Raw genomic sequence first — 25,937 nt, 5'->3', positions numbered from 1 at the left:
TGCTACGAGCAGAACCTGCTGTAAACATTGGCCAGAGTGGGGTGGGTAAATGCAGACAACACAGCAAACCGTGCCTCTGCCTTTGCTCACCCCTCTGGTGGGGTTGCTCTCGTTGGGGGACAGACTGCTTGGCCGGGGAGCTACAGAAAGTGCCAAAGATCAGCCTGGGGCCCAAGCTAACAACAGAAAGTAGAGGGTTCACCATTTCCTGCTAGAGGATGTAGAAGTCGCTCCTCTGTGGTCCAATGTATCAAAGGGTCAACCACACGACAGCCCAGTGTGTGCAAGCGGGACACTGGAGAAACCTTATGTGGCCAGAGTGAAAGGGATGCCCCAGAGCAAGGCTATCGTGCAGTCACTGAAGAGTAAAATAGGGTCATTTTGAAATCATGTCAGAATCCCAGTGAGGCATGTTCCGACATGGTTCAGCTTGACCGCTTCATGTAAACATTAAAGTGCCATCGCCTGGCCAGGACAAACTTCTCCCAGGAGAGGGTGTTCTCTCAACTCAAGAGGAAAAGGATAGTGGAAGCAGGAGCGTTGATGCCACGGATGTTAAAGAACCCCTTCTTTTGAATGTTTTTTAATACAAGAGAGGAGCTGTATGGGGAGGGGACAGTTTAGAGAGGTCCTGGTTTGGGGGCTCCTCACAGCAATACCTTTGCCCAGAAGGACAAAGATGGCCTTCACTAAGGAAAAAAAGTGGAAACCACTTCAAAAAATTAAGAGACAACGAAATCAAAAGAAGTAAATATTAATGGGGAAAGTAGGGGAGTCAAAAATGCATTAATAATGTGTATTCTCCTTTCACTAATTATTGTTAGTTCTACCACTTTAATATAAAGAGAAATGGACTTCCTGCTATAATAAGCATTGAATCACCAGCTCTCTTATCTCCCAACCCAGAAATATATCCTATCAACGTTCTTCTTTTAAAAAATATTTCTCATAAAAGTTACTTATTCATTGTGGAAAGTGTAGAAAGTGCAGAAACTATAAAGGAAGACATAGAGGTGCCTGGGTGGCTCAGTCAGTCAAACATCTACCTTTCGGCTCAGGTCCTGATCCCAGGATCCTGGGATGGAGCCCTGTGTCTTCGGGCTCCCTGCTCAGTGGGGAGTCTGCTTCTCCCTGTCTCTCTCACTGCCCCTCCCCTTGCTCATGCTCTCACTTTCTCTCTCTCGAATAAATAAAATCTTTTTTAAAAATAAAAAATAAAGTAAAAGAAGACATAATAATCACCCATAAAATCTCTCTACCCAGGGATAACATGTCAGTTTCCTTCATATCTTGATTTATACACACAGATTATAACTTCTTAGCAGGAGCTCAGGTCACATTTGTAGGCTTACCACATGCCAGGCATTAAGATAAACTTTCCACAAGCTTTTCTCTCATTTGATCCTAGAAACAGTATCACAAGGTAAATAACTATCATACATAATAAAGCTTAGAGGGATGAGGTAATTTGCACAAAGCACAATAAGAAGAGGCAGGTTTCAAAAGCCCAGAGTCTATTTTATAAATTTTTTTTCATTTTTATATTAGGTGATCATATTCCCCATATCATTAAAACACAGTAACACTTGCTGCATGGTATTCCAAACTTCAAAATCCTCAAATCCTCTATCACTGAACAAATTATTTCAAACCTCCCAGTAATATTTAAAAAAAAAAAATGTTGTAAGTACATCTTGTATACATCTCTGATCTCTGATTATTTCTGCAAAACAAACTTATACCTTTTATATCTAATAATTTCACATTTTGGAAACTCTAATTTGATGTTGTCAAAGAGCCCTTCGGTTCACCTCTTACGAGCAGCAGTACAAGGGAGTTTGAGGTATTTTTTAATAGCTAATTCTGTACACTCTCCTTGCCCCAGCAAACACACAAATTGTTATCCATATTTTTGTAAAGCTTCTTATTTAATCTTGTGATTATTCTCACGGTTGAAATGTAGAAATAGTTTTTCAAATCACCTCATTCCACACTGAGAGTTTTATTGGAATTGCACACACCTCACTAATTTGGATAGAACTACAGTGATTACAATATTGAATTTTACCATTCAGGATCATCATCCATCTCTACATTATTCAAACTGACACTTACGGGTCATAGGAGAGTTTGGGAGTTTTTTGGTCTTTTTTTTTTTTAATTGAGCAATGTGTTTACATAGTTGTTTTTTGATAAGGTCTTTTTATTCCATTTTATTTTCTAATTGATGTTTGCTAATATTTGAGAAAGTTTTTGATTCCTGTATGTATTTTATAACTCTTTAATTTAATTCCATTTGTTCTAATCATTTTTCAGTTGATTCTCTTAGGTTGTACAGGCAAATTGCTCTCATCCAAAAATAATTGTACTTATTTTCAATAATTAGAAAGGCTCCTTTTTTATTTTTGTCTTATCAAGTTGCTTAAAATAATTCCCAAACCTTGTTCCATGCTATATTAAGTGTTTTCAGTTTAAAGAAAAAATGTTTTCCATCAAATAACTTTACAAAGCACTAGGTTAGAATTTCAGGTGCGGATACTGATTGGTGGTAGTAGGGGTTGAAGATGTCCTGATATTGTTCATTGCTCTAATATTTCACCATTGAGTTAATGTTGGTTATTGGTTTGGAAGACTATATGTATGTTAAGACAACCTTTTAAATTTCTAGTTCACCATATTTGTTTTTGTTGTTTTTAAATTAGTAAAAGAGATTAAAATTTATCAATGCCTCTTTTTTTTTCTATAGCTAAAGAGGTGGTCCAATGGATTTTTTTCATGACCTATCCTGTAGTGAAAAGATATAAAAAGTTATAATATATAGTCAGTCACCTTCACATTCCTAGAATAAACCTTACTTTGCCTTGGTAAATTAAGTAAGAGAAAAAATAACTAGAATTTTCTTTCAAAGTTAACCTCTACAAGTTTCTATGTGTGTGTGTTTCTCTTTATCAGGCTGTGACATCATGGGGATTACAGTTCAATATTAATTCTAAATTACTTCATCTTTTTCCTTGCTCTGAAACAACTTCAGAGAAGTTGTTCCTAAAGCATGAGAAAAAAATGTGTTCCTTGAAAATTCCAATGACCCTGCTGGTAAAATTTTCCAAGTTTAGCTTGTTAGGGGAGAGTAATTCTCAGAAAACTTTAGAAATCACTTGCATTTTCATTTGTCTTTATGTGTTTTAACTCTGAATCATTTTAGAGTTTTATATTTCCCTGTAAAATCATTCACTTAATCCACATATTTGATTTATTAGCATAGTCTTATCTACAGTAATATAAGCTTAATCTTTTCCAAATCTATGGTTCTGGCTCCTCCTTTCTAATATTGTGTATTTGCATTTTTACTAATCTCTTCTTGATTAGTCTTGCCATAGATTTGTTCATTTTGTTGACCTTATCAGAAAACAAGCTGTTGGATTTTTATAACAGCTGTTTCTTGAAGTTGTTATTAATTTCTGTTCTTATCTTAATTACTGCCTTCAGTATCCTTTATTGTTCATGTTCTAAATTCTTAGATTGGATGTTTAATTCATTTCTTTTTTAGTACTGATTGGATTTAAAAGTTATGATTTTTCTTTTCTGAGTACAACATCTGAGAATATACCTTTGCATGGCATTCCCCATAAAATGCTCTCATAATTTTTTATATATTCTAAAAGAATTTTCTCTGTCACCCAATTATTTCAGTATTTTCTTATTTTTTTGGCTTGTTTTTACTTTCCAAATGACTACATAAAATCAATAAACATGCAAAATCAGTAAGTGCAACTGGCCTACTGGATATCTGTTTAAGTTCCTGAACGGTAGAAAGGAGACGGGATAAATTACACAGGGAACCAAACGTGCAGGATAAGCTGAGCTGAGTTAGCTGTACCTCTTAAAGAGCTCCAAGATGGAATACTGAGGTAGTCACTAAGAGGATGAGATGGAGAAGTTCATGGAGAGCAGCTTGGCAGCGGGCCCTTTTCCCTCCCACACTTGCACTACACAGCAGACAGCACTGACATGGGCCAGTGGGTAACCAGTGAATGGAGGAGGGGTGTCTGGGCTCAGAGAAACAGGACAACGTCCCAGCTACCTACAGACTATAGGAGAAAAAGAGGCTACTACTTCCAGAAGACAAGCTCCTAACTACCTCACTTGGCGACATGCCCAAAGAAACAAGATGACCAAGAATCCTACAATTCAGAAAGAAAACCACAGGAGATAAAAAAAAAAACTTAAAATGGAAAGGAAAAAATACAGTTAAAGTAGTAAATAGAAAACCTTAATGTTTGTGTAATTACCATCAGTGAAGAGATCAGAAAGAGTAGGGTGCTTATAAAGCATAATATTGCTATGAAAAAGTCAGCAATCTTGGTAAATAAATTCAATACATGTGCCAAGTAAGCAAAATGGAAACTTATGAAATAAATTAGTAAGCAGGATGATCTAATTAAAGATTTCTCCCAGAATGCAACGAAAAAGGCCAAACAGAAAGTATAAGGAAAACAATTAAGAGATATAAAGAATAGGTCTCAGATTTCCAAAATCCATTTGATACATATCCCAGAAATAAATAACAGAGGCAAAATAGGAGAAGAAACATAAAAGAATTAGAAATTTCCCTAAAGTGAAACATATATTTTGAGATTAAATAGACCAAAGGTCATACAAGATCAAAAACAAAAACACTGAAATTTATTACCACTAGGGAGGGGACGGGAGAGGTAAAGAGAGGAGAGAAAGGAGGAAAGGAAAATAAATGGAACAGAAAAAATTCAGAGAGTCAAAAAAATAGAGAATGGAAAACAAGAAAGAAAATATAGCTATAAAGCAAATCACATAGCAAGAATATGTACAAATGCACAAGTAATCACAATAAATGAGAATATATTAAAAGAAATCATGATTGGGGTGCCTGGGTGGCTCAGATGGTTAAGCATCTGCTTTCGGCTCAGGTCATGATCCCGGCGTGCTGGGATCAAGCCCTGCATCGGGGTCCCTGCTTGGCAGGGAGCCTGTTTCTCCCTCTCCCTCTACTGTTCCCCCCTGCTTGTGCTCTCTTGCTCTCTCTGTCAAATAAATAAATAAAATCTGGAAAAAAAAAAGAGATCATGATACTGGGTAAAAGGAAAAACAGCTACTTTTTGTCACTAGAAATATAATTTAAACCAAATGACACAGAGAGGTTAAAAATTAAATGATGGAAAAAGAAATTGCCATATAAATTCTAACAAAAAAGTGAAGAGAAAATATTAGAATCAGATTTTAAAAAAAGGGCAAAAAAAGGAATCAAGCTGAAAATCATTAAATGGGAAGACTAGTATATTTCATATTGATAAAAATCTGTATTGAAAGACAGGCTTCCCTTAAGTTTCATTGGTTGGAACAATTTCCCATGTCCATAGCTAAATCAATCACAGTTGATGAGACTGGAATTGCCAGGAGCAGTTAGACCTTTTGGAATTAGATCCCTGGGATTTGGATGTGCCTGCCTTCTCTGAAAGATGGGCTATGCCAAATAGGATGTATACCTGAGGAAAAAAAATCAGGGTTTTAGGACAAAGGTAGGCAATCAACAGTATTCAATACACCACCCTGAAGTTATCACAATGCACAATTTCCTTCTTTTGCAAGAAAGAAGGACTACAAAGTGACTACATCACCATATACTACAAAGTGACTGATCACCATAAATTAAAACATGCAGTGTTTTATTTCTTTGTCTCCTTTTAATTGTCTATCTCCTCCATTGAGAAGCAAACTTTGGGGGGGCACCTGGGTGGCTCAGTCCTTAAGCGTCTGCCTTCGGCTCAGGTCATGATCCCGGGGTCCTGGGATCAAGCCCCAGATCGGGCTCCCTGCTCAGCGGGAAGCATGCTTCTCCCTCTCCCACTCCCCATGCTTGTGTTCCCCCTCTCTTGCTGTCTCTCTGTTAAATAAATAAATAAAATCTTTTAAAAAAAAATAGAAGCAAACTTTGGGAAGTCAGGGATCTTGTCTATCCTGTTCTTCATTGAAGCTCTAGCATCTTGCAGAAGCCTCCAAATATAATAGGAGTTCAATACATGTTTGTTGATAGGATGGATGGATGGATGGATGGATGGATGGATGGATGGATGGATGGACAGATACTGGAATAGATTACTCTGAGATAGATCCACCAGGAAAAAAAAAAAAAGCTAGAAAAGGAAAGCTTCAAAGTGGTATTAAATACTGTTACAGAGTTACAGGGAGACAGGGATTGCAAAATGACCACTGAATTGAAGGAATTTACCTTTGGAGAGGTTTTGGTACAAGCATTTCTAAATATAAGTCAGAACATAAGGAACGAAGGGCAAAATGGATAATAAAGATGTGATTATAGTAAAATTACCTTTGTCTTTTTTTTTTTTTTTTCCCAGTAGAAGCAGAAGAGATAGTATCTCTAAGGATAGCAGAATCAAGGGAAGGGGTTACTTTAGAAATTCAAGAGTGAGTGTACTTGTTCCCCCAAAAAAGCAGTCAAATGAGAAGAATATATTGAGTATATAGGGGAAAAGGGGAATTAAGTAAATTTATGTAAGAAGAGGGAACTGAATTAAATGTAAAATATGGAAAGGTTAACTTTAAGGAAGAACCTACTGTGTCCAGAGATCAGAGTAATGAAAGAATGTGAAAAAGACACACAGAGAAAATAAATGTACTATCACCTCAACTTAGATTATCTGCTCATGAATCACTTCATCGTGGGTGTTCACTAAATATTTGTTGAATGAATGAAATGAATAAACACATGAATAGATGTGATATTATACGTCTGGGGTTCTTTTCTGTATCTTCTTACCATAAACATGATCCTTGTTTTCTTAAGCGAAATCCTAGAAGTGATACAGAATGAGAGATTCTACCAATCAGGAAATGCCTTCATGGACATGTAAACAACAGATTGAACAAAAAGGAAGAGAAATAAAAATAAGGTAAATATCCGGGCGCCTGGGTGGCTCAGATGGTTAAGCGTCTGCCTTCGGCTCAGGTCATGATCCCAGGGTCCTGGGATCGAGTCCCGCATCGGGCTCCCGGCTCAGCGGGAAGCCTGCTTCTCCCTCTGACCCTCTCCCCTCTCATGCTGTTTCCCTCTCGCTCGCTCTCTAAAAAATAAATAAAATCTTTAAAAAATAATAATAATAAGGTAAATATCCTTCTCTCTCCTACTGTTATTGAAAACTCTAATGATGGGATTATGTATATGCCAAAGTTAGTCATTTTACTAAAAGCTACAGTAAGTAAAGGGAAATAATTTATGCAAAAGAAAAATATGCTCAATCAATAACCAGAAAATATGTATCAATATTTGTCTAACTCTAGAAGAAAAATAAGATTAAGAAATAAAAAGCTTAATTTTCACTGTTTAAAATAACTGCTCAACCTGAAAATTAAATCCCAGATCTGATTTTCTAATCTGTTGAGCATTCTCTTTGTGAAATGTTCTACTTTTAATGGTTTTCATGTTGCAAGTATTCCACCAAACTTTATAAAGTACTATTTAAAATTCACTAGAAGTTATTTTTATATAAATCATATCTTAACACCGACTTCACAACATTCTCCTCATTATCTAAGTACCTCAGGACTTGATATTAAGTTAAAAGGTCATAGAAATAGACCAACATTTACATGTCACTTGACAGACATTATTGAAAATACAACACAAGTGTACATCAGACTTAGCTGCTATATGCTAATTACTACAGAATCTCACTATAATATTAATTATTTAATTGAGGATTTCAATATGAGGCCTTTGTCAAAAGAAAAAGATGTTTTTAAAAAAGCACAAAGGAATAAAAATGTTTTTTGGATTCTTCATTATTTACATAGTGGCTCAATAACTAACTGTACAACTTACATTATTTCTTCCAATGATTTAATTATTACCAACGATGCACAAAGCAGTTGAATGACACAGTCATCTATGCTGTATGCTGATGGAAATGACGAGTAAGGGGCTGACCATTGTTGGAAGGAGGATAGCACTCAAAAGGGTCAAATTATAGCAGTGACAATCAGTACATACAGTCTATTTCATAAAGTGATTTTACACACAATTGCCATAATAAATTATGTTGTGCAGCAAAGACATAAAGAAAAAATTTAAACCAGTTAACTCAAGGAAATCAAATGAGAGTTAGAATTCAAGTTAATTGTATAATAAAGGAATAGATTTGAGAGATATTCTGGAAGAAATGACAGGATTTATCAACCACCAATATGGCAAGAGGAGAAGTTGGAAAAGGAGAATGATGGGGAAGATAATGGTGTCCAACCAGCTAAATAATTTATTTTGTTCTTTAAAAGATCTGGAATGAAGAGACACGTTGGAGCAAACCACTGGTCTTCATTCTCATCCCATGCTGAGGAGCTTCTGGCCCCATCTGAGCATATGTAGAAAAGGCAAGTATGACCATCAAGTTACAACATTGAATGTTTTTGGTTATCATGCCAGAAATTTTATATCCTAACAAGAATTACCCTTTAAGCACTGTTCTTAGGAGGCTCTGCATTCATTTCACTGATTTCTATTCTCAAAACATTTGGAATACCTCACATATTTGTGTACATGTGTAGAGTATCCTCGTTTTATATGTGCATTTTTAGGTGAATAGTTAAGCTAGTTTCATAACTTTTTATGGCTATTTGTTATGCATTATAGTATTCTCTGAACACTATTTATAATTTCATATATCTTTGGTTTGAAAAATGACAGTGACATTGATATATATTGTAGATCAGAAGTTCACGAGTGTTCTGTTATCTTCTGAATTACTGGCCCACCTACAGCAGATACACTATACCCCCTCTATGAAGCTAAGTACCATGAGAGTTTTGAACAGAAGTTTTGACCACACCCCATCATACTCTTAAAATACACCCGGATCTCACTTTTTATTTTTAATGCTTGTTTTTTCATAATTTTCATGTATGTAAATATTTTTGTTCAGAAAACCTTCAAAATTATCTAGTACTACAAGCAAATAATTAGCAGTGACTAATAGGATCTTGTGAATACCTTCTGATGTTGTTCCTCCTTCTTCTTTTGCAATTTTTTATTTTCTTCTTCCTTTAGAGAATCCTTATAAAAAAAAATCATAGGAAAAAGCATCACCACAATATGCTAGTCTGCCTGCCACGGGACTGGTTCTAATAACTCAACCTCTGTATCAAGCATACAGTAAGCTCTCCATACACACTTGCTTATTGAGTGATTTATGCATATGTCTGAAGATGTCCCTGGGGATATATAAAAACAAGGCTAGTATAAGCATAATCATCCAGCACATTTTAAAGGATGATCTAAATGTTTGTTTAATTAAGCTTAAAAATATCCCTTCAGAGATAATCAACATAGTTTATTCTTCTAGTGATAAGGATTTGAAAAACGTATTTAACTTTCCTCTATTCCAAGTATATTCCAACTAACTAACAGCAGTTCTAACTAGACTCTGGTAAGGAGAGAGAATGGAGATGAAACTGGACTAAGAATAAGCCCATCAAGGAGGAGGAAAATCTATAGTTTTTACCTCATTTACAATAGCATCAATGCATTAAATTGCCAGGCATTTATTGCTATTACTTTGTTTAACCCTTAAATTCTATGAAGTAGATATTATCCTCATTTTGTGAATAAGGAAATGGACTTGGGTATGTGAAATAACTTGATTGGACCACAAGGCCAAATGGATCTCCAATTCCAGGTGATCAGACTCCGAAGCCCTGAATCCACCATTCTCCTCCTTGCCTGGAATATCCCTCCTTCAACACTTCCTACTCCTTTGCTGCTCAGCTAAAATGCTGTCATATTCAACATATATGGAATTCAACATATACGGAACTCAACTAATGGCTTACACATGTAAATTCTGGAAAGTGGTCCCTGCCTAGGAAAGATATTGCTCTCAAATAAAGCTATATTCTTCTGTAAATTATATAGACTCTAAGTAGCTGATCAGTTCATCTCAGAGACAAGCAATAGAGACGGTGACTTTAGAAGCACTGATATACCTACTCCTCATTAATGGTATCCTATTAAATAGCCTGTCAACTGGTGACTGATACCACAGAATTCCAGAGATGCATTTCTTTCTAAGTCTTTGCATCCTTCATTGGTACCTGAAGCTCATTTTTATTTCTGAGAAGGAAAACAAAGGCTGTTCAGCAACACAAGAGTCATTACCTCTGGCTGAATTAGAGCCTCAAGGGGCAGCGTTAGGAGAACGAGCACACACAGTAGAATGCCCTCCAGTCCCACTGACCCAGCACAACAGGGTTTCACACACTGGCATAGTGACCATGCCTTCTGGAATTTATGAGATTTCAAGTATTTTGTCTGTTCATTTGTCATACACTTTCTCTGTTCACAGTGATTTGTAGCCTACCCTCTGTGAGGCAGAGAGGTCAGCCTGATAAGCTAATATGTAGGAAATGCCATTGTTCCCATAAAACTACCAGCAGCATCATGGCAGGACACTACATATTTCAGGCCTAGTTCTTTGGACTAATAACCCATAAAGCTTATAAAGGCTGGTCCCCCCCCCCCCGCCACCTTTCCTTACTATAATTTTTCTCAAGCACTTCTTAATTCATTCCCCCATTTCTGTCACTATAAAAACCCACATTCCATCAAATAATAAGCACTTGCCAGGAAGGGAGAGAGGCCTTTGGAATGGTATCATCTACAGCACTACTAATTGGAATAGTGGAACTCCAGATGTGTTCAGAAAGCGCTCACATATTCAAATCCTGCTTCATTAAACGGGCAAAAATATCCTAGGATTTTCTCTTATCTAAATCCTAAACACAAGAGAACTGTGATAAGACACTGAAGGTGAAGAGTTGTTCTCTAATGACCCCTTCTTTTTACATTAGAGAAGGCTAGTCTTTATCACAAGTATTCCATATAAGACCTGAAAGAAGGAAATGGACCAGGGGCATACATCTTCTACTCAAGAGATTAAAAGGAGTAATAAAATATTTAGTTAAAGCAGATATGATGATTGAGTGAGAAACCTAAATTCTATTTGTATAACTTCCTTTTAAACCTAACCACTTTATTGGTCTTTTATCAGAATACGGGTCCTAGTTTTTTTACTCAGAAAAAAACACAGTGATTAGACACAAAGTGTCATTTTAAAAAGGCCACAGAAACTGGGAAGTCACATGGCTCCTCAACTATGAAGAGTTCAAAGTTACTTGCAATCCTAATTCTTGCTTACCCAGCTGTGATTCCCAGGCAGGACAGGAAGTTTCTGTTCAAAAATAATGGGGGGGGGGGACTTTTGATCATGATTTTTCTTAGTTCTAAATCCCAGCAATTTCTGTCATTGTATTCACATGATTTTTCTATCACTAAATATTAATATAATATTAATACTAAATTTTTGTTATTCAACCAAAATATACATTTTTACTCACCCTGCCCCAAAAGTTATGCTTATAATACATACATTCAATAAATAATATTTAAGCCTCTATGTGCAAGCACTTTGTAAGACATGATCTCAGACCTCAAGTGCCTCATAGCCTAGTGTGGAAGTCAGACAAGATGACTGATGATTACAGTAGAGCATGATGGGTATTACGGACAGAAGAAGCTAAAAAGCACATTTAATTAAACTGGATCAGAACACCTTGGGGTGTCTGAGTGGCTCAGTCGCTTAAGCATCTGCCTTCAGCTCAGGTCATGATCCTGGGGTCCTGGGATCGAAACCCACATCGGGCTCCCTGCTCAGCAGGGAGTCTGCTTCTCCCTCTCCCACTCCTCCCGCTTGTGTTCCCTTTCTCTCTCTCTCTCTGTCAAATAAATCAATAAATAAAATCTTAAAAAAAAAAAGAACACCTTCTCAAAATGGGTTGACCTAAGTTGCGTTTTAGAGAGAAGCATGAATCAGACTAAGCAGGGGGAAGGGCACTGTGTGAACAAATGAAAAATAGCATGGCATTAGTTTGTTAGGGCTGACATAACAAAGTACCACAGTCTGGGGACCTTAAACACACAGAAATCTATTGTCTCACAGTTCTAGAGACTAGAAGTTCAAAAATAAGGTATCTGTAATGTTGATTCCTTCTGAGGTCTGTGAGGGAAGGATCTAGGATCTCCTTGGCTTGTAGATGGCCATTTTCTCCCTGTCTCTTCATATCATCTTCCTTGTAGACATGTCTGTCTCTGTGTCCAGATTTCCCGTTTTTATAAGGACACCTGTCCTGTTAGATTACAGCCCACCCTAATGACCTCGTTTTATTATTATCTCTATAAAGACCCAATCTTGAATACAGTCACACCCTGAGGTACAGAGGGTGGGGACTTCAACAAATGAATTGAGGTGGGCGTGGAGACCACAATTCAACCTGTGACAAGCAATTAAGTTCCCATTTCAAGATGGTGGAGTAAAAATGTTTCTGTGCCATCCTTCTCTCAGAAATTACCCTGCACAGAGGAGAAAATGAATCAAACTCTACATTCAGAAACCAAGATACCCACAAGAAGCTGGTTTTCTCCACAGAGCAACGTGAGGGCCCAAGAAGGATGCGACAGCTGTCGAGGACGACAGATGGAAGATGGGAAAGTGGCTATTCCTGCTCCCACCCTGAAAATTCAGCCACTAATTCTCCCAACACTGACAGTAAATCAGAAATGTATTCTCTGGATAAACTAAACCAGGCACACCTAGCACAGAAGGTCACGGTGGTCAAATCCCAGTTGGAGAGTGAAAGGACTGTATAAAATCCTGCATACTGAGTAGTGAGCCTCTGGGCCCCCTTCTTTGAAGTTTTCCTCTGCTCCCTGCACTGGGTCCTCTGAGGGCTAGAAGGTGATATTTTATCCATGAAACAAGAACAGGCTGCTATTTTTATTTTTTTAAAAGATTTTATTTGTTTATTTGACAGAGAGAGACACAGCAAGAGAGGGAACACAAGCAGGGGGAGTGGGAGAGGGAGAAGCAGGATACCCGCCGAGCAGGGAGCCCGATGCAGGGCTCGATCCCAAGACCCCGGGATCGTGACCTGAGCCGAAGGCAGACGCTTAACGACTGAGCCACCCAGGCGCCCCACAGGCTGCTATTTTTAAGAAGCAACAAAGAAGAAAGAAGGTCTTGGAAAATAAAAATATCTTCCCTCCCCCCACAAAAAGGCGGCCCATAAAATATTTAGAAGATAGTCAAGAAAACATGTGAGATAACAGAAAAAATATGTGTACACACACACACACACACGTGTGCATCTCTGCCCCCGTTCCTGGCACAGACATCCTAAAACCTTTGTAGTTTCCTAAGTATTTCCTAAGTGATAAGAGCATCTCTTGGTTTCATATTTGTCTTTGACCCCATCTCTCACACAGGGCTCCTAAACCCATATAAATTCCTAAGTGTTAAGAGCATTACAGCATCTTTGTTCTAATGAGGCTTGCTGGATGGGCTCCAGGATGGGAACTGGTCACCAGAAAGACCAAGCCATGATTAGAAGCTTAGAATTTCCCAACCAGTCCCCTCCAACCCTCCAGAGAGGGGAGAGGGGCTGGATATGGAGTTAATTATTGATCATGCCTACATGATCCCTACATAAAATCCCAGAAGTATGAGGGTTCTGGGAATTTCCAGGGAGATGAACTCATCCACACTGGGAGTTTGACCCTATCCCAACCCACAGGGACAGAAGCACCTGCACTCAGGACACTCCCAGACCTCACTCTATGTTCATCTGGCTGTTCATCTGTATCCTTTATCATATCCTTTAATAAACTGGTAAACATAAATGTTTCCCTGAGTTCTGTGAGCCACTCTACCAAAGTAAGGGAACCCAGGAAAGGAGCCATGGGAACCCCCGATTTGTAGCCATGTTTGACAGAAGTTATGGGTAACCTGGGGACCTACTTGCAATTTGCCATCTGAAGGGAGGGCAGTGTTGTGGAACTGAGCCCTTAACCCCTGTGGGAACCTCCAGGTAGGTAGTGTCTGAACTGAGTTAAACTCTGGGACCCCCAGCTGATGTCACAGAAATGGCTGGTGTAAGGAAAGTTCCCACACATCTGTTGTCAGAAGTGTGTGTGTGCAGTCACAAGACAGGAAAGGAGACACTCAGGAGGGAAAGGACAGGAGATTTGTCTAACCCAATACGCCAAGAAGGAGAAAAAAAGGTCCAAGATAAATTAAAGGAGAAAAATATTTTTTTTCCACAAAGAAGAAAATAAATCCAGGAGGCCTAGGATTTCAATAATAAGAATTCCTTAGAGAAAATGAAGGGAAATAAATCAAAGAAATAACACAAGAAAATCACCTAGAACCAGAAATGAGTTTCCAGACTGAAAATGAATATAAATGACCCTCATACTAGGGTACATTATTACAAAATTACAGAATACCAGGGGGAAAAAAAGGAGATATTAAAACATTTTCAGGGGAAGCGGGATAAAACCCTTATGTATAAGTAATGAAATTCAGATTGCTTTGGATTTCTCAGGAACCAACACTCAAAGGTAGAATAGCAATGCCTTCAGAATTCTGAAGGAAAATTATTTCTAATTTGGAATACTTATTAGAAAATTACAAGCTAAGTGTGAGGGCTCAATAAAGATAGTTTCAGATATGCAATGACCTGAGCATGCATCTTCTCTTGGGAAGCCACTAAATAATACGCTCCATCAAAACAAAGAAATAAAACAAGAACATAGAAGATAGGAGACCCAGAAATCAGGGGACCCAACATAGGAAAACAAATAAGAGCAATTCCCCAGATGACCTTAAAACAGCGAGCCTCATCCTAGGCTGCACATTAGAATTACCTGGGCAGTTTTAAAAGCCCTAGAGCCCAGGCCACAATACAACAGGATCTCTGAGGGGAAGACCCAGGCATCAGTGAATTTTAAAACGCCCCAGGTGATTCCCATGTGTAGATGAGGTTGAGAACCATTCAGTGAAAGGAAACTCCCAAAATAACAGCTGTGTAGGAGGCCAAATGAACAACCAGCCCCGGTTAAGGCAGAAGACTGCTGCAAGAGGGCTGTTTCCAGGAGGGAAAGGAACCCGAAACTGACAAGCTTTCTCACAGGCACAAAATGGAAAATTTTGTGGAAATTTGCATCAGAAACACTTGGTGGAACAGTCACAAAATCTGAAGGAAGGCATTCAAATAAATGTTCAGAGGAAGCCAAGCCAATGTTAGCAAAATTTTTGAAAAGTTGTAAAAGAAAGAAAATGTAAAGTATACTAACTAGCTTGGCAGTGAGAAAAAATTTATGTAGTCATAGTAAGAGAAAGCATGAAATACTGAAGAGTTTTATATTAGGAGAATGGAGAGGAAGGAATAAATTAACAAAATCTAAACTTGATTAGTCAAGCAATAGCAATATATACATTGGGTAGATGAATCCAGATAACAAACAGCTAGGAGAGTGTGGTGGGAAGAATAATGGCCCCCCAAAGATGTCCACGTCTCAATGCCTGGAAGCTGTGAATGTCACCTTACATAGCAAAAGGGACTTTGCTGAAATTGAGGCTTCTGAGATAGAAGAGGATCCTGGATGATCCAGGTGAGCCCAATGTAATCACAAGGGTCCTTACAGATGGAAGGCAAGAAAGTCAAAGGGAAGTGATGTGAGGATGAAAGCAGAGGGTAGATGCAGCCACATGCTGAGGGGCCAGAGTGTTGGCAGCCAAAGGGAAGCTAGAAGAGGCAAGGAACGGATCCCCCCACCCCCCACCTTGTGCCTCCAGGAGAAGCCAGCCCTGCTGACACCCTGATTTTAGCCCCTTCATACTCAATGCTGACTTCTGACCTCCACATCTGTAATGGAACAAATCTGTGCATCTTAAGCCACTAAGTTTGCAGTAATTTGTTACAGCAGCAACGGGAAGTTTTTTTTATAGAGGCATAACTGACATAACATTGTATTAGTTTCACGTGTACAACATAACGATTCAATGTTTGTGTATATTGCAAAATCACCTCAATAAGCCTAGTTAATATCTGTCACCATACATAGTTACAAAATGTTTTCCTTGTGACTAGAACTTTTAAGATCTCTCTTAGCAACTTTCAAATACACAGTCCAGTGTTGTTAACTAGAGTCACATGCTGGGCCTTACATCCCCAGGACTTATTTTAGAAGTAATGGGAAATTAATGCAAGGAGTTTAAAATATTGGGAGTGGGAAAGAGGTGGAAAGGGTGCAAGGGACACAGGTATTTCTTTAAGTGCTGACTTTGTTTTATTATGTTCAGTTAGCCACTGCCTAGTACATCATTAGTTTTTGATATAGTGTTCAATGATTCCTATAACACCCAGTGCACATCACAACACATGCCCTCCTTAATACCCATCACCCTGTTGACTTTTTAAAAACATGTGGCACATGGATAAAAGTTAAACCAAACTGCACTAGGGCTTCTAAGGAGCGGAAGTGAGAGGAAATGGCTGGAAAGGCATGAAGGGAGCAGCGCCCCCCAAACATTAATGTGTACACACGTGACCACAGACTGTGTTAAAATGCAGTTTCCTATTCAGGTCTGGAGTGGAGCCTGAGATTTGTCTATACCTCTATAGGCTCCCAGGTGATGCCTGTATTACTGGTCCACAGACCCCATACTTGGAGTGGCAGAGACCTAGAGTCTATGTAGAGAAAGGTATCATGCAGGGAGGGAGGAGGGCAGAGGGCAGAAAGGGCTTTGTGCTTAAGCTAAAGCATTTTGACTTTATCTTTGAAGATACAGGGAGCCACTGGGCAGTGGAACCACAGAATGAGATTTTTTACATTATTCTTCTCTGTAGAAGAGGAGGCAAGAAGCAACAAAGTGGACTGGAAACCATTTAGTGTATAACCAGAAATATTCAGTGTTAATGATTAGGGAAGGCATGATGATGCTGGGACTTCTGACTACACACACACACACACACACACACACACACTACAGAGAACTCTATCAATCCATGTGTAAGTAAACACTGCATCTTTTGTCTGAAGTTCTCTTATGTATCACTTAAAGGAATTTTCTTGTAGTCTTGATGGAATTGCATAGTATTTATTAAATTCCCATCTGCCCATGGAAAATCCACATTTAAATAAGTGGGGTGATAAGAACAATTTTCTCAGAAAAGTTGCATTATGTTAAAATTGTTGTTTTTTTTTTAACTTGAAGCCTTGCAGCTCATCACAACCCATATAAATGGGTACCACACAGTGTTCACATTCCATACGTTGATAATAATTGAGGCAAACTGCTAGTGTCTTCTTTCCACATCACAAAAAGTGCCCTGTATATGTGGGACGTTCCTAAAGCGTCAGAAATGGTTCTGCAGAGCATTCTCAGAGCCATTCTATGCGTATGGATTAGACAGAATGAGAAGAGTACAATATGGGTAAAAAAAAAGTCACTTAAGTATATTGAACACCAACAAATTGTTAATAAGTTTGGTGTTGAAAGGGGAGCAGCTATTGAATGCAGCTCATCAAGAACCATCCTGGGTGCAATGCTGCCCCTTATTTTCTATTAATAGCTCTGAGGATCGTGTGACTAATGCAATAATCAATCCACAGAAAACACAGCTCTGGGAGAAATGACTCATGTTTTGGACAACAATATTAAAATTCAGGATGATCTTGTTAAATTGAAGAAACGAGCCAAAAATCAATTGAGCAGGCACACACAGTTCTGCCAGGTGTTTCAGACCATAGGATTCAGGAAGCCCTCAAGCAAAATCAAGCCCATCCTGGCAGCCAAGCACCCAGTTGATAATGCTATCCAATTCCTGTCTTTCCTCCCCTCCCTCACAGCCACAGGGTATCTGGATAGACGTCAAGTACTGTCCCTACACGGGATTTAGCTCTACTACCTACAGCTTCTCATTCCTCTAGTGCCCTACAGTGAGGGAAGAGATAACAGATATGACAGGACCTGTGGCAAATCTAGACTTTGGAACACATTAGAAGTGGACCAAAAAAATAAGGAACTTTTAAAATTTTGTAAGAGCATAAGGACCTTTTCCCAAGGAGTGTCATCATGTGTTCTTGACATTTTAAAACATGATCACTAAAGAGAAAGGGGGATGAAGGAAATGAAGATCAGGTTTCTCTAACATCTTAATTTACCTACCCAAACTCTGGAAAAGTGAACACTCTTGAAAACTTAAACCCATCTTTTCTTTCAACTACAACCCTTTCCCAGAGGCATCCTTAATTACACTTACTTTCTTGTCCCCAGTTAGCTAGTCAATAACCAAGGCCCTGCCAATTTCACCTTCTAAGTGGTTCTCTGACCTGTGCTCTCATTTCCACCCTCCTACCCACTGCCCTACTTCATGCTTTCCTCATTCCTCACCTGGATTAACACAGAGCCTCTTAGAGGCCTCTCTGCCTCTCTAATCCTTTAGAGCCATCCTTCACATGGTTACCAGTGTGATTCTGCTAAAATACAAATCTGACCTTGAACCTTCCCTAAAAATGTTTAGTACCTTCAGCACTCACAGAATGAGGTCCAAGTTCTCCAATCATCATACAAATTTCTGCAGTGTTCTGCCGGGAGCACCACGAGCTCCACGTGTGACACATTTCTGGAAGTCTTGAGGTCTGGGGGATGCTACTAGCATTTTGTGCCCAGGGGTCAGGGTTGCTACGCATCCTGCAGAACCCAAGACAGCCTACACGATGAACTACCCCACCCAAATTGCCCCTCATGGTTCTTGCATCCTTCTCTAGAAGAGTGAGCTACACAACTTTTGTTCCCTAACACAAGCTGTGCATTTTCTTGCCATTATACCTTAATTCTTGCTTCTATGTTCTAATTCCTGACACCCAGAATGACTCTTCATGTTACTGACTCATCCTTTAAGCTTTAACTTTCTAATTGTTATATGCTCTACGCTCACCTGTTCACTTTATAGCTATGGTTTCCTCCTTCACTTAACTAAAGTCCTTCCAGGCAGAAACTGTATGCACTTGATAGACCTTATGCAAACATAAAAATTTGAAGGATAGAAAAATAGATGGATGACTAGGTGAGATCAAAGGCTTTTCAGAGGCTGAAAGGTGCCCATAATGTAGATAACAAGTACAGCATTATTTTATAGCTGAAGGAAGCAACAGTTGAAGTCAAAGTTTCAGATCAGGTCATCTGCCTTTAGTCCCAACAATCAACAATATAAGGACACTCTATGCCCTTAGTCTTCATTCACTAAATGCCTCTTTATAAAGTACCAGATGGCAACCCTGCATGGCATTCCACTTACCCAAGCTGAAGACTGTGGGTCACGAAGAGCAATTTGACGGGTACTTCTGTCTGGCAACTCTGCATCCAGTCTGCTCAGGAACTCAGCAGTTTTGCTAGCAGGAACACAAATACGTGTTAGTGCCTTCATGAAAATAGAAATATTATTTATTGTGCCTTTGGATACTAGCCTAGACTTTTATTGGGTGATGACTGAAAATCTCCTGAGTAGAACAAAAGGTGAGTTGAGAACAAGGTAGCGTAGAAGACCAAAACAAAATGCTATTGCAAGACCACATTCTTGAAGAACATTAGTCTGAAAAATATAAAATTGTTTGTGGAATGTGAATCTATGATTTCATATTGTCTACTTTGTGTAGTTTGACATGGAGATAAATGCTCTCTCAGATTCCACAGTGTGGGGTCCTAACTTCCCTTTTGAGCATTTAAAGCTTGACACTCAGACTTCACGACAGAACTGTGTTACACTGGGTCCCCTGTGACTGTCATTCCACACTGGTTTCACATGGCCCTTCACCTACTTTCTCCTCTCATTTCCCTCATGGCTTTGACTGCTCTCAGGATACATAGCCCCTCCAATGCAGTAATTCTTTACCACATATGGATCATGGACCACCTCCCCTTTGGGATTCTAAAAGCAGCAATGGGCCCTCTCTCTCCACACAGATCGACAGACCCACACACCTTCGCATTTGATTTGTACCTCCCATGGAAGTTAAGACGTGCTGCTGGTCTGGCCTGCATTTCTGACATCTCTTTTTAGCTCAGAAAGATTGGCCTAGAAATATCCTCAGTTCTAATAAGAAGTTCTTTGATTTTCCCTTAAAAACTCAAACCACTGGGGGCGCCTGGGTGGCTCAGTCAGTTAAGCGTCTGACTCGGTTTTGGCTCAGGTCATGATCTTAGGGTCATGAGATCGATCCCTGAGTCAGGCTCTACACTCAGCGGGGAGTCTGCTTGAGATTCTCTCTGTCCCTCCCCCTTTCTCCCTCCCCGTGCCCTCTCTCTCCCTCTCTCAAAAAATATTTTTTAAAAAGAAAAAAAACCCAATCACCCCAATTTCTCCTCTCCTCTATGTCAAGCAGAGCACACTAGAATTGTTTCCTAGCCCTTACTTCAATGACTTTCCCATGCTGCCTACCATTGATCTCTATTCCTTTGTCCTTTCCTCTTGTAATTTGTGGGATTTTTACCACTTTATTTCACATTCACAACCAAATACCTCATGGAGGCCTAATTTATATCGCATCAGCTCCTTGCAGCCTGCTCTCTGCCTGCCTCCTTCCCTCAGTTATCCCTCTTCTCCCCCCTAATATTTTAGTCCTACTGCTAGGATCCAATTCATCAAGCACTTAGGATGTGGGCATCAAAGGAAACACAACTGGTCTGGTAAAAATAAATGGTATCCAGTGGAGGTAAAATCAAAACAAGGAATTCAAAATTAAACAGAGATGCCCACATCACTTCAAATAATTACTTAGATAGAACATGGCGTTTGAACAAGGTCAGAAGCTTGAGTTAGGAAAGGAAGAGCAAAAAGTTAAGCGATGTACATAACCCTGAGAAACATTAGGTTTCAGCAGTTGAGACAAACACCCTCTCCATTTGTCTAGGATTGCTTATCTTGCCCAGAGTAGACAAGGAGACTAATGAAGTCGCAGAGCTGGAAGCTGCCCCACTGTCTGGGGCTTTATGAAGTCATCAGTCAAAAGTGCTAAAAGAAGAGAGTTGCCAGAAGTTGGGATGAGATTCCTGAATATCCTTAGCTGAGTTCAGACATAGGAAATGCAGTGAAAAAGAAACACCATGATAAAACAAGGAAGGAACTTCAGGCCAAGTTGACTGGCAGCCCTGCACTGTGTGCTGACGGTTGCTTCTTAACTGTGGAGCCAACCACTAGCCACGGCCCTTCTGCCAATGATCACTGCCCCACTTACGCCACAGGACTAAATCATAACGATGGTCACAGGAATACAAGTATGGGTCTGTGCAGAATGTGGATTATTCCCCAAGATTAAGTACACAAACAAGCCAAGTTCCAAGCTACTAAACTAACTGGTATTTCTCTACTATTAGTACAGTGCCTAGGTATATACTCTAATTTCCATATATTGGCTAAACTGAATTGGGATCCTTGTAGGCAACCGTGGTCATATTTAATAAAAATAAAATACACAACCTCCTTGAGGGCAAAAGTAGAATTTCCCGGTGGGACGTCCAACAAGACTAAGAACCCCGGACTGCAGCACTGAGTCACTTTTCCCTTGGAGTTTCTTGCCCTTTGTCATCCTGGGACTTTGCCACCTATTGAGGGGATGATCCTGTTTTGCTTTATCACTCTAACCCAAGCGTCAATAGAGGACTCCTTCCTTTATTCTCCACAGAACTGATGAAAGGATTACCAATAACTCAGACTTGGTTTAGATTTAGTTCACTCATGTCCAACTTAAGACCTTCAAGGGTCCTTCCTGCTTGTTTTTAGGGTGATTCCTATAGCTTATCCTAAAAGGTGTCTTCAGGATAACCTCACTTCAATATAACCCAGTTGCAGCAGAGAATTGCTAAATGTCCAAATTCATGTTCTCCTCTTCTAGTCACACAACTTGACTGTATTTCCTGGCCTCCCTTGCAGTTGAGGTTGGCCACAGGGTCGAGTCTTGACCCCGAACATGAAAGGGAGTGATGCATACCCCTTCCGGGACTAACTAATTATAAACTTCCCACACATGCTCCTCCACACGTTTTTCTCCTTCTGGCTGGCTGGAATAAAGATAACCCCCAGCACAAACTTGAAAGTTGTATACTGAAGTTAGGGAAGCCTATATTGGTTTGGGGCCTGCCTATATGAGTAGAGGGGGCCTCCACTCGAACTTGTTCACCCATGCTTTAAATGAGCAAGAAAAAAAACCCATATTACTCAATCTATATATATATTTTAAAGTCTATTACAGCACCTAGTGTACCCTCATAACACAACACAAAGAAATATATACAAGAGAATCATTTCTCCATTCAGGTGATCAATTCCAAAACTATAAGAGGTAGCCAAGAAGAGTTGAGGAAGAAGAGAAAAAAAGGATTCTCAAGGATTCAGCTAGGCAGCTTAGGTATTTCAGAACCTTTGTCGGGGGAGGGGAAGGTGGGAAAGGGGAAGAATCTGTTCATCCTTGAGCTTTGTCTTCCTGTCAGTTCTAGAAGCTACCTAGGCCCAGAGTATAAAAAAGTATGATAACCTTCCAGATGCTAGGGAGGGTGTCTTGCAAAACTGGTCGCTTTATAAATTGCTAATGGAAGGGAAAATTGATGTTACCGCTTCAGAGAGTATTTGACAATACTTAGTAGAGTTGAATATATGTATCATGTCTAGGTGCTTACTCTAGAGAAACTCTTGCATAGGTATTTAAAGACACCTGAACAGGGTCATTTAATCCAGCACCATTTGTAAGAGTCTCAGAGATAGAGAGAAGGAAGATAGAGGGAGCTGGGGGTGGGACAGGGGTGGGGGAGATGAGAATGGAAAGGAAGAAGGAAATGAACTAGATCTACATCAAGAATCAATATGGTTCAATTCCAAAAAACAGTATCCAGTAGGGGGAGGAGGGGAGTTGTCAAAGTATGATACAGTGATCAAAATATCTGAAGGACACAAACAACAGTCTGAATATATGAGTAGAGGGGGTTGTGTGGTTTCATATATATGTAATAAAATTGGAAAAATGTACATGATGAGAAAAAGAAAAGCAGCCCATAGCATCTGGGAACTGTTCTGACACATCTACACCTCAATGTTATTACAAACTAATCTGACTAAGCCATGTTGTTCTACTAATGGACATAAATGATCCCACAGAGCATCCACTTCACATAAGTACATCTCACAAATGACCAAATATCCCCCATCTTGCTAAATGAATGGCGACTTCCTTACCAATTACAGCTTTATACTCATCTAGGCTGTCCTTCCTTTGGGTAAGATTTATTGAGACACCCAAACATAGAATTGTCCCCACATGCTGACAACACATAATCCAGAGCAATCCCCTGCTTCTTTAGACCCTTCCCAAAATTACCCAACCAAAACCTAAATCCTAATCAGTTATTCCTAGCAGCCTTACTGAGCTATCCCTCCATTTCTTATGGTGCATTTTCTTTATCTGCAACAAGTAATAAACCCAGCATGTTCAACTACAGGTGTATCCCTGGTGGTCTTTGGCTGAAGGGCACTGACAAATGTTACATACCAGAACAGCTGTTACTGCTAGGAGAATGACAGAGGGATGGGGGAAACAGTGAAAGGGTTCATTCATCTCCATGCCATTTAAATTTCTTTTTAAAAATGAACCACATGTAAGCAAAATCTTAGGTATGACTTTAGTGGTTGATACATATTTTCTGTGATTTTGAAATGTTTCTCAAAAAGACAAAAAGCATACACACCATTGTGGTGCATACTGGGGAAAAGCTTTACACATGCCATTCTAGGTTCCTTTGAACAATAATTTCCAAAATGCCAATAGGAAGACCTGTGTGAGGCTGGAACCATGAGAATCATCTATGGTGCTTCTTGGAAATTACTGTACTCAAGACTTGGACTTTCTAATTCAGCATACCTGGAGTAGGATCTGAGAATCTATGTTTCTCAAAAGCACCCCTGTTGATTTTGAGAACTATTATAGTTGTACAGATGGATATTTAATATGCATAATTCTCTTAGGTCCATGTGATCCTGACTTAAGATTAAATCATGTTATAACACTCATTTGAAAACAAAACCTCAGTGTGTCTTAGGAGCCCTTCTATATGAGTACTATCTAACAGTACATTCTTCCTGTGTTTCACAATAGCTTCACAAACCTGAACTTCCCCACCGTGAAGGTTAGGTGAGCAAGTAATCATTCTTACATTTACACATGCATTTGTGCAGGTAACAGATATTTCTTTAGTCTCTGCTTTGTGCTTAGCAATATGGGTTATCAGATAAACTAAACAGATACCGTTTTGCCTGAGTTAGTTTCATGTAAGTGGATGTGAACAAAATCCATTCATACATTTGTCAGCACTCAGAGCTAAATCAGTAGGGAAAAATTTGAGGGTAACCTGATATTAGAATAGCCCTAAAGTATCTCCCCCAATTACAAAGGGAAAAAAATAACTTTACATTGGAGATTACCACAACCAAGTAATGAGAGTTAACATCAGCAATAAGGAGGACATCAACATCATGTATCCTCTGATATGATGCTCTGAGGACACAGCATCACTTCTTAGTATTCTGAAAATTAAAACCTCAATCTGATCATAAGAAAACATCAGATAAACCCACATTTGAGGGACATTCTACAAAGTAACTAACCAGTACTGACTGAAAGTGTCAAGGTCATGAAACATAAGGCAAAAATGAGGCACTGTCACAGATTGGAGGAAACGAAATAGTCATGACCACTAATTATATTATGTGATCCTGAATCAGATCCTAAAATAGAAAAAGAACATTGGAGAGAAACTGGTGAAATTCTGATAAAGCCTGTAGTTTGTAATGTTGTATCAATGTTAATTTTCTAGTTTGATAATTGTACTATGTTTATATAAGATATTAACATTAGGGGAAGGTAGGAGAAGATCTTACTGCAAAACACTGTACTATTTTTCTGACTTTCTCCAAACTGAAAATTATTTCAAAAGAAAAAAAAAAAATCTCCCTCGGATCTCTTCCTTACCTGAAACCAAGACTATATCTTAAAGACAGTGCTTTCCTCCGAGGTCCCTAAATGGAGGTATTTTATTTCTCATACTACATTGTCCTCAGTGCCTAGTGGTGACACAGGCATCTTCTCTGCTCCCCATGCTACTGCAGACCATTACTTCTCCCCCCCCCCATCACTTACAAAAAAGAATGTCTGTTCCTGTAGTGCTCCTGATATCAGTATACCCTAAGTTCTTCCCCTCTTTGCTACTGCTACACTCCAAACCATCTGGTCAACCAGCTCTCATTCATTACGACTAGCCTTCCTCCCTATCTCAACTAGTGTCAGTGACATGGAAGTCCTTGATCTCCTCCCTGCCTTCCAGCCCCTAGGCTCTGGTTTTGGGGGGTTTTTTGTTGCTGTTGTTGTTGTTGTTTGTTTTTTTTATTTCCTCATCTCCAGTAGCTCTTCATTCTGCCTCAGCAACACTTCTCGAGTCCTACCCTAGATTTTATCATCATTAACAAATATCCTCCCTCCAACATATGAAATGACAGATCTCACTCTTGGACAGAACTTTCTGTCATTCCATGTTCTTTGCACAAACATCCTCACTACAATAATTTTCTAGCCTCTTTGAGATTTCCAAACCCTTGTTTCCTCCTTTCTCACCATCAGTTCCCACCCATCTTTACTTATTGGGCAGCTTAGAGTCCACAGTCCATTTTTACAATCTTTCCTTTACAAATGCCTTTAATTCTCTCCCTCCTCTTTCTCAGATAAAGTCAACCATCTGCATGTGTACCAGAGCAAGTGAATTAAACTTGGGGAAAAATAATATATCAGGTGTTTGGGGATGGTAGACATGGAGGAGGATGGAGGAGTGGTGGGGTCAATTGGCTTCACTTGAAATTCACGAACACTGACGTCACTCTAAACTGAGCCAACACCAACTCCTACCTGGACTCCGGCAGTAATGTTGTCTCTAGCTTCTCCATTTCCATTCTTGCCTCCT

At 39.3% G+C, this 25,937-nt stretch overlaps 1 protein-coding gene across 3 annotated transcripts in view; it reads right to left on the bottom strand.

Moving 5' to 3' along the window:
- EPSTI1 (epithelial stromal interaction 1) overlaps positions 1-25,937 on the bottom strand; it is an 89,847-nt gene that overhangs the window by 19,046 nt on the left and 44,864 nt on the right. For 2 of the 3 annotated variants that reach the window (XM_081814966.1, XM_081814965.1), the window contains exons 7-8: positions 19,219-19,333; positions 9,035-9,097 (exon numbers count right to left, since the gene is read on the bottom strand). In XM_081814966.1, the coding sequence (XP_081671092.1) occupies positions 9,035-9,097; positions 19,219-19,333 (178 nt within the window). The remainder of the gene's footprint in view (positions 1-9,034; positions 9,098-19,218; positions 19,334-25,937) is intronic. The other variant, XM_081814967.1, reaches the window with a different exon arrangement.

The sequence above is a fragment of the Leptonychotes weddellii genome, chromosome 3, assembly GCF_054177405.1.
Source record: "Leptonychotes weddellii isolate Sample4059 chromosome 3, ASM5417740v2, whole genome shotgun sequence".
NCBI lineage: Eukaryota > Metazoa > Chordata > Mammalia > Carnivora > Phocidae > Leptonychotes > Leptonychotes weddellii.
Note: the sequence above shows the minus strand (reverse complement) of the source record. Positions and strands in the feature narration are given on the sequence as shown.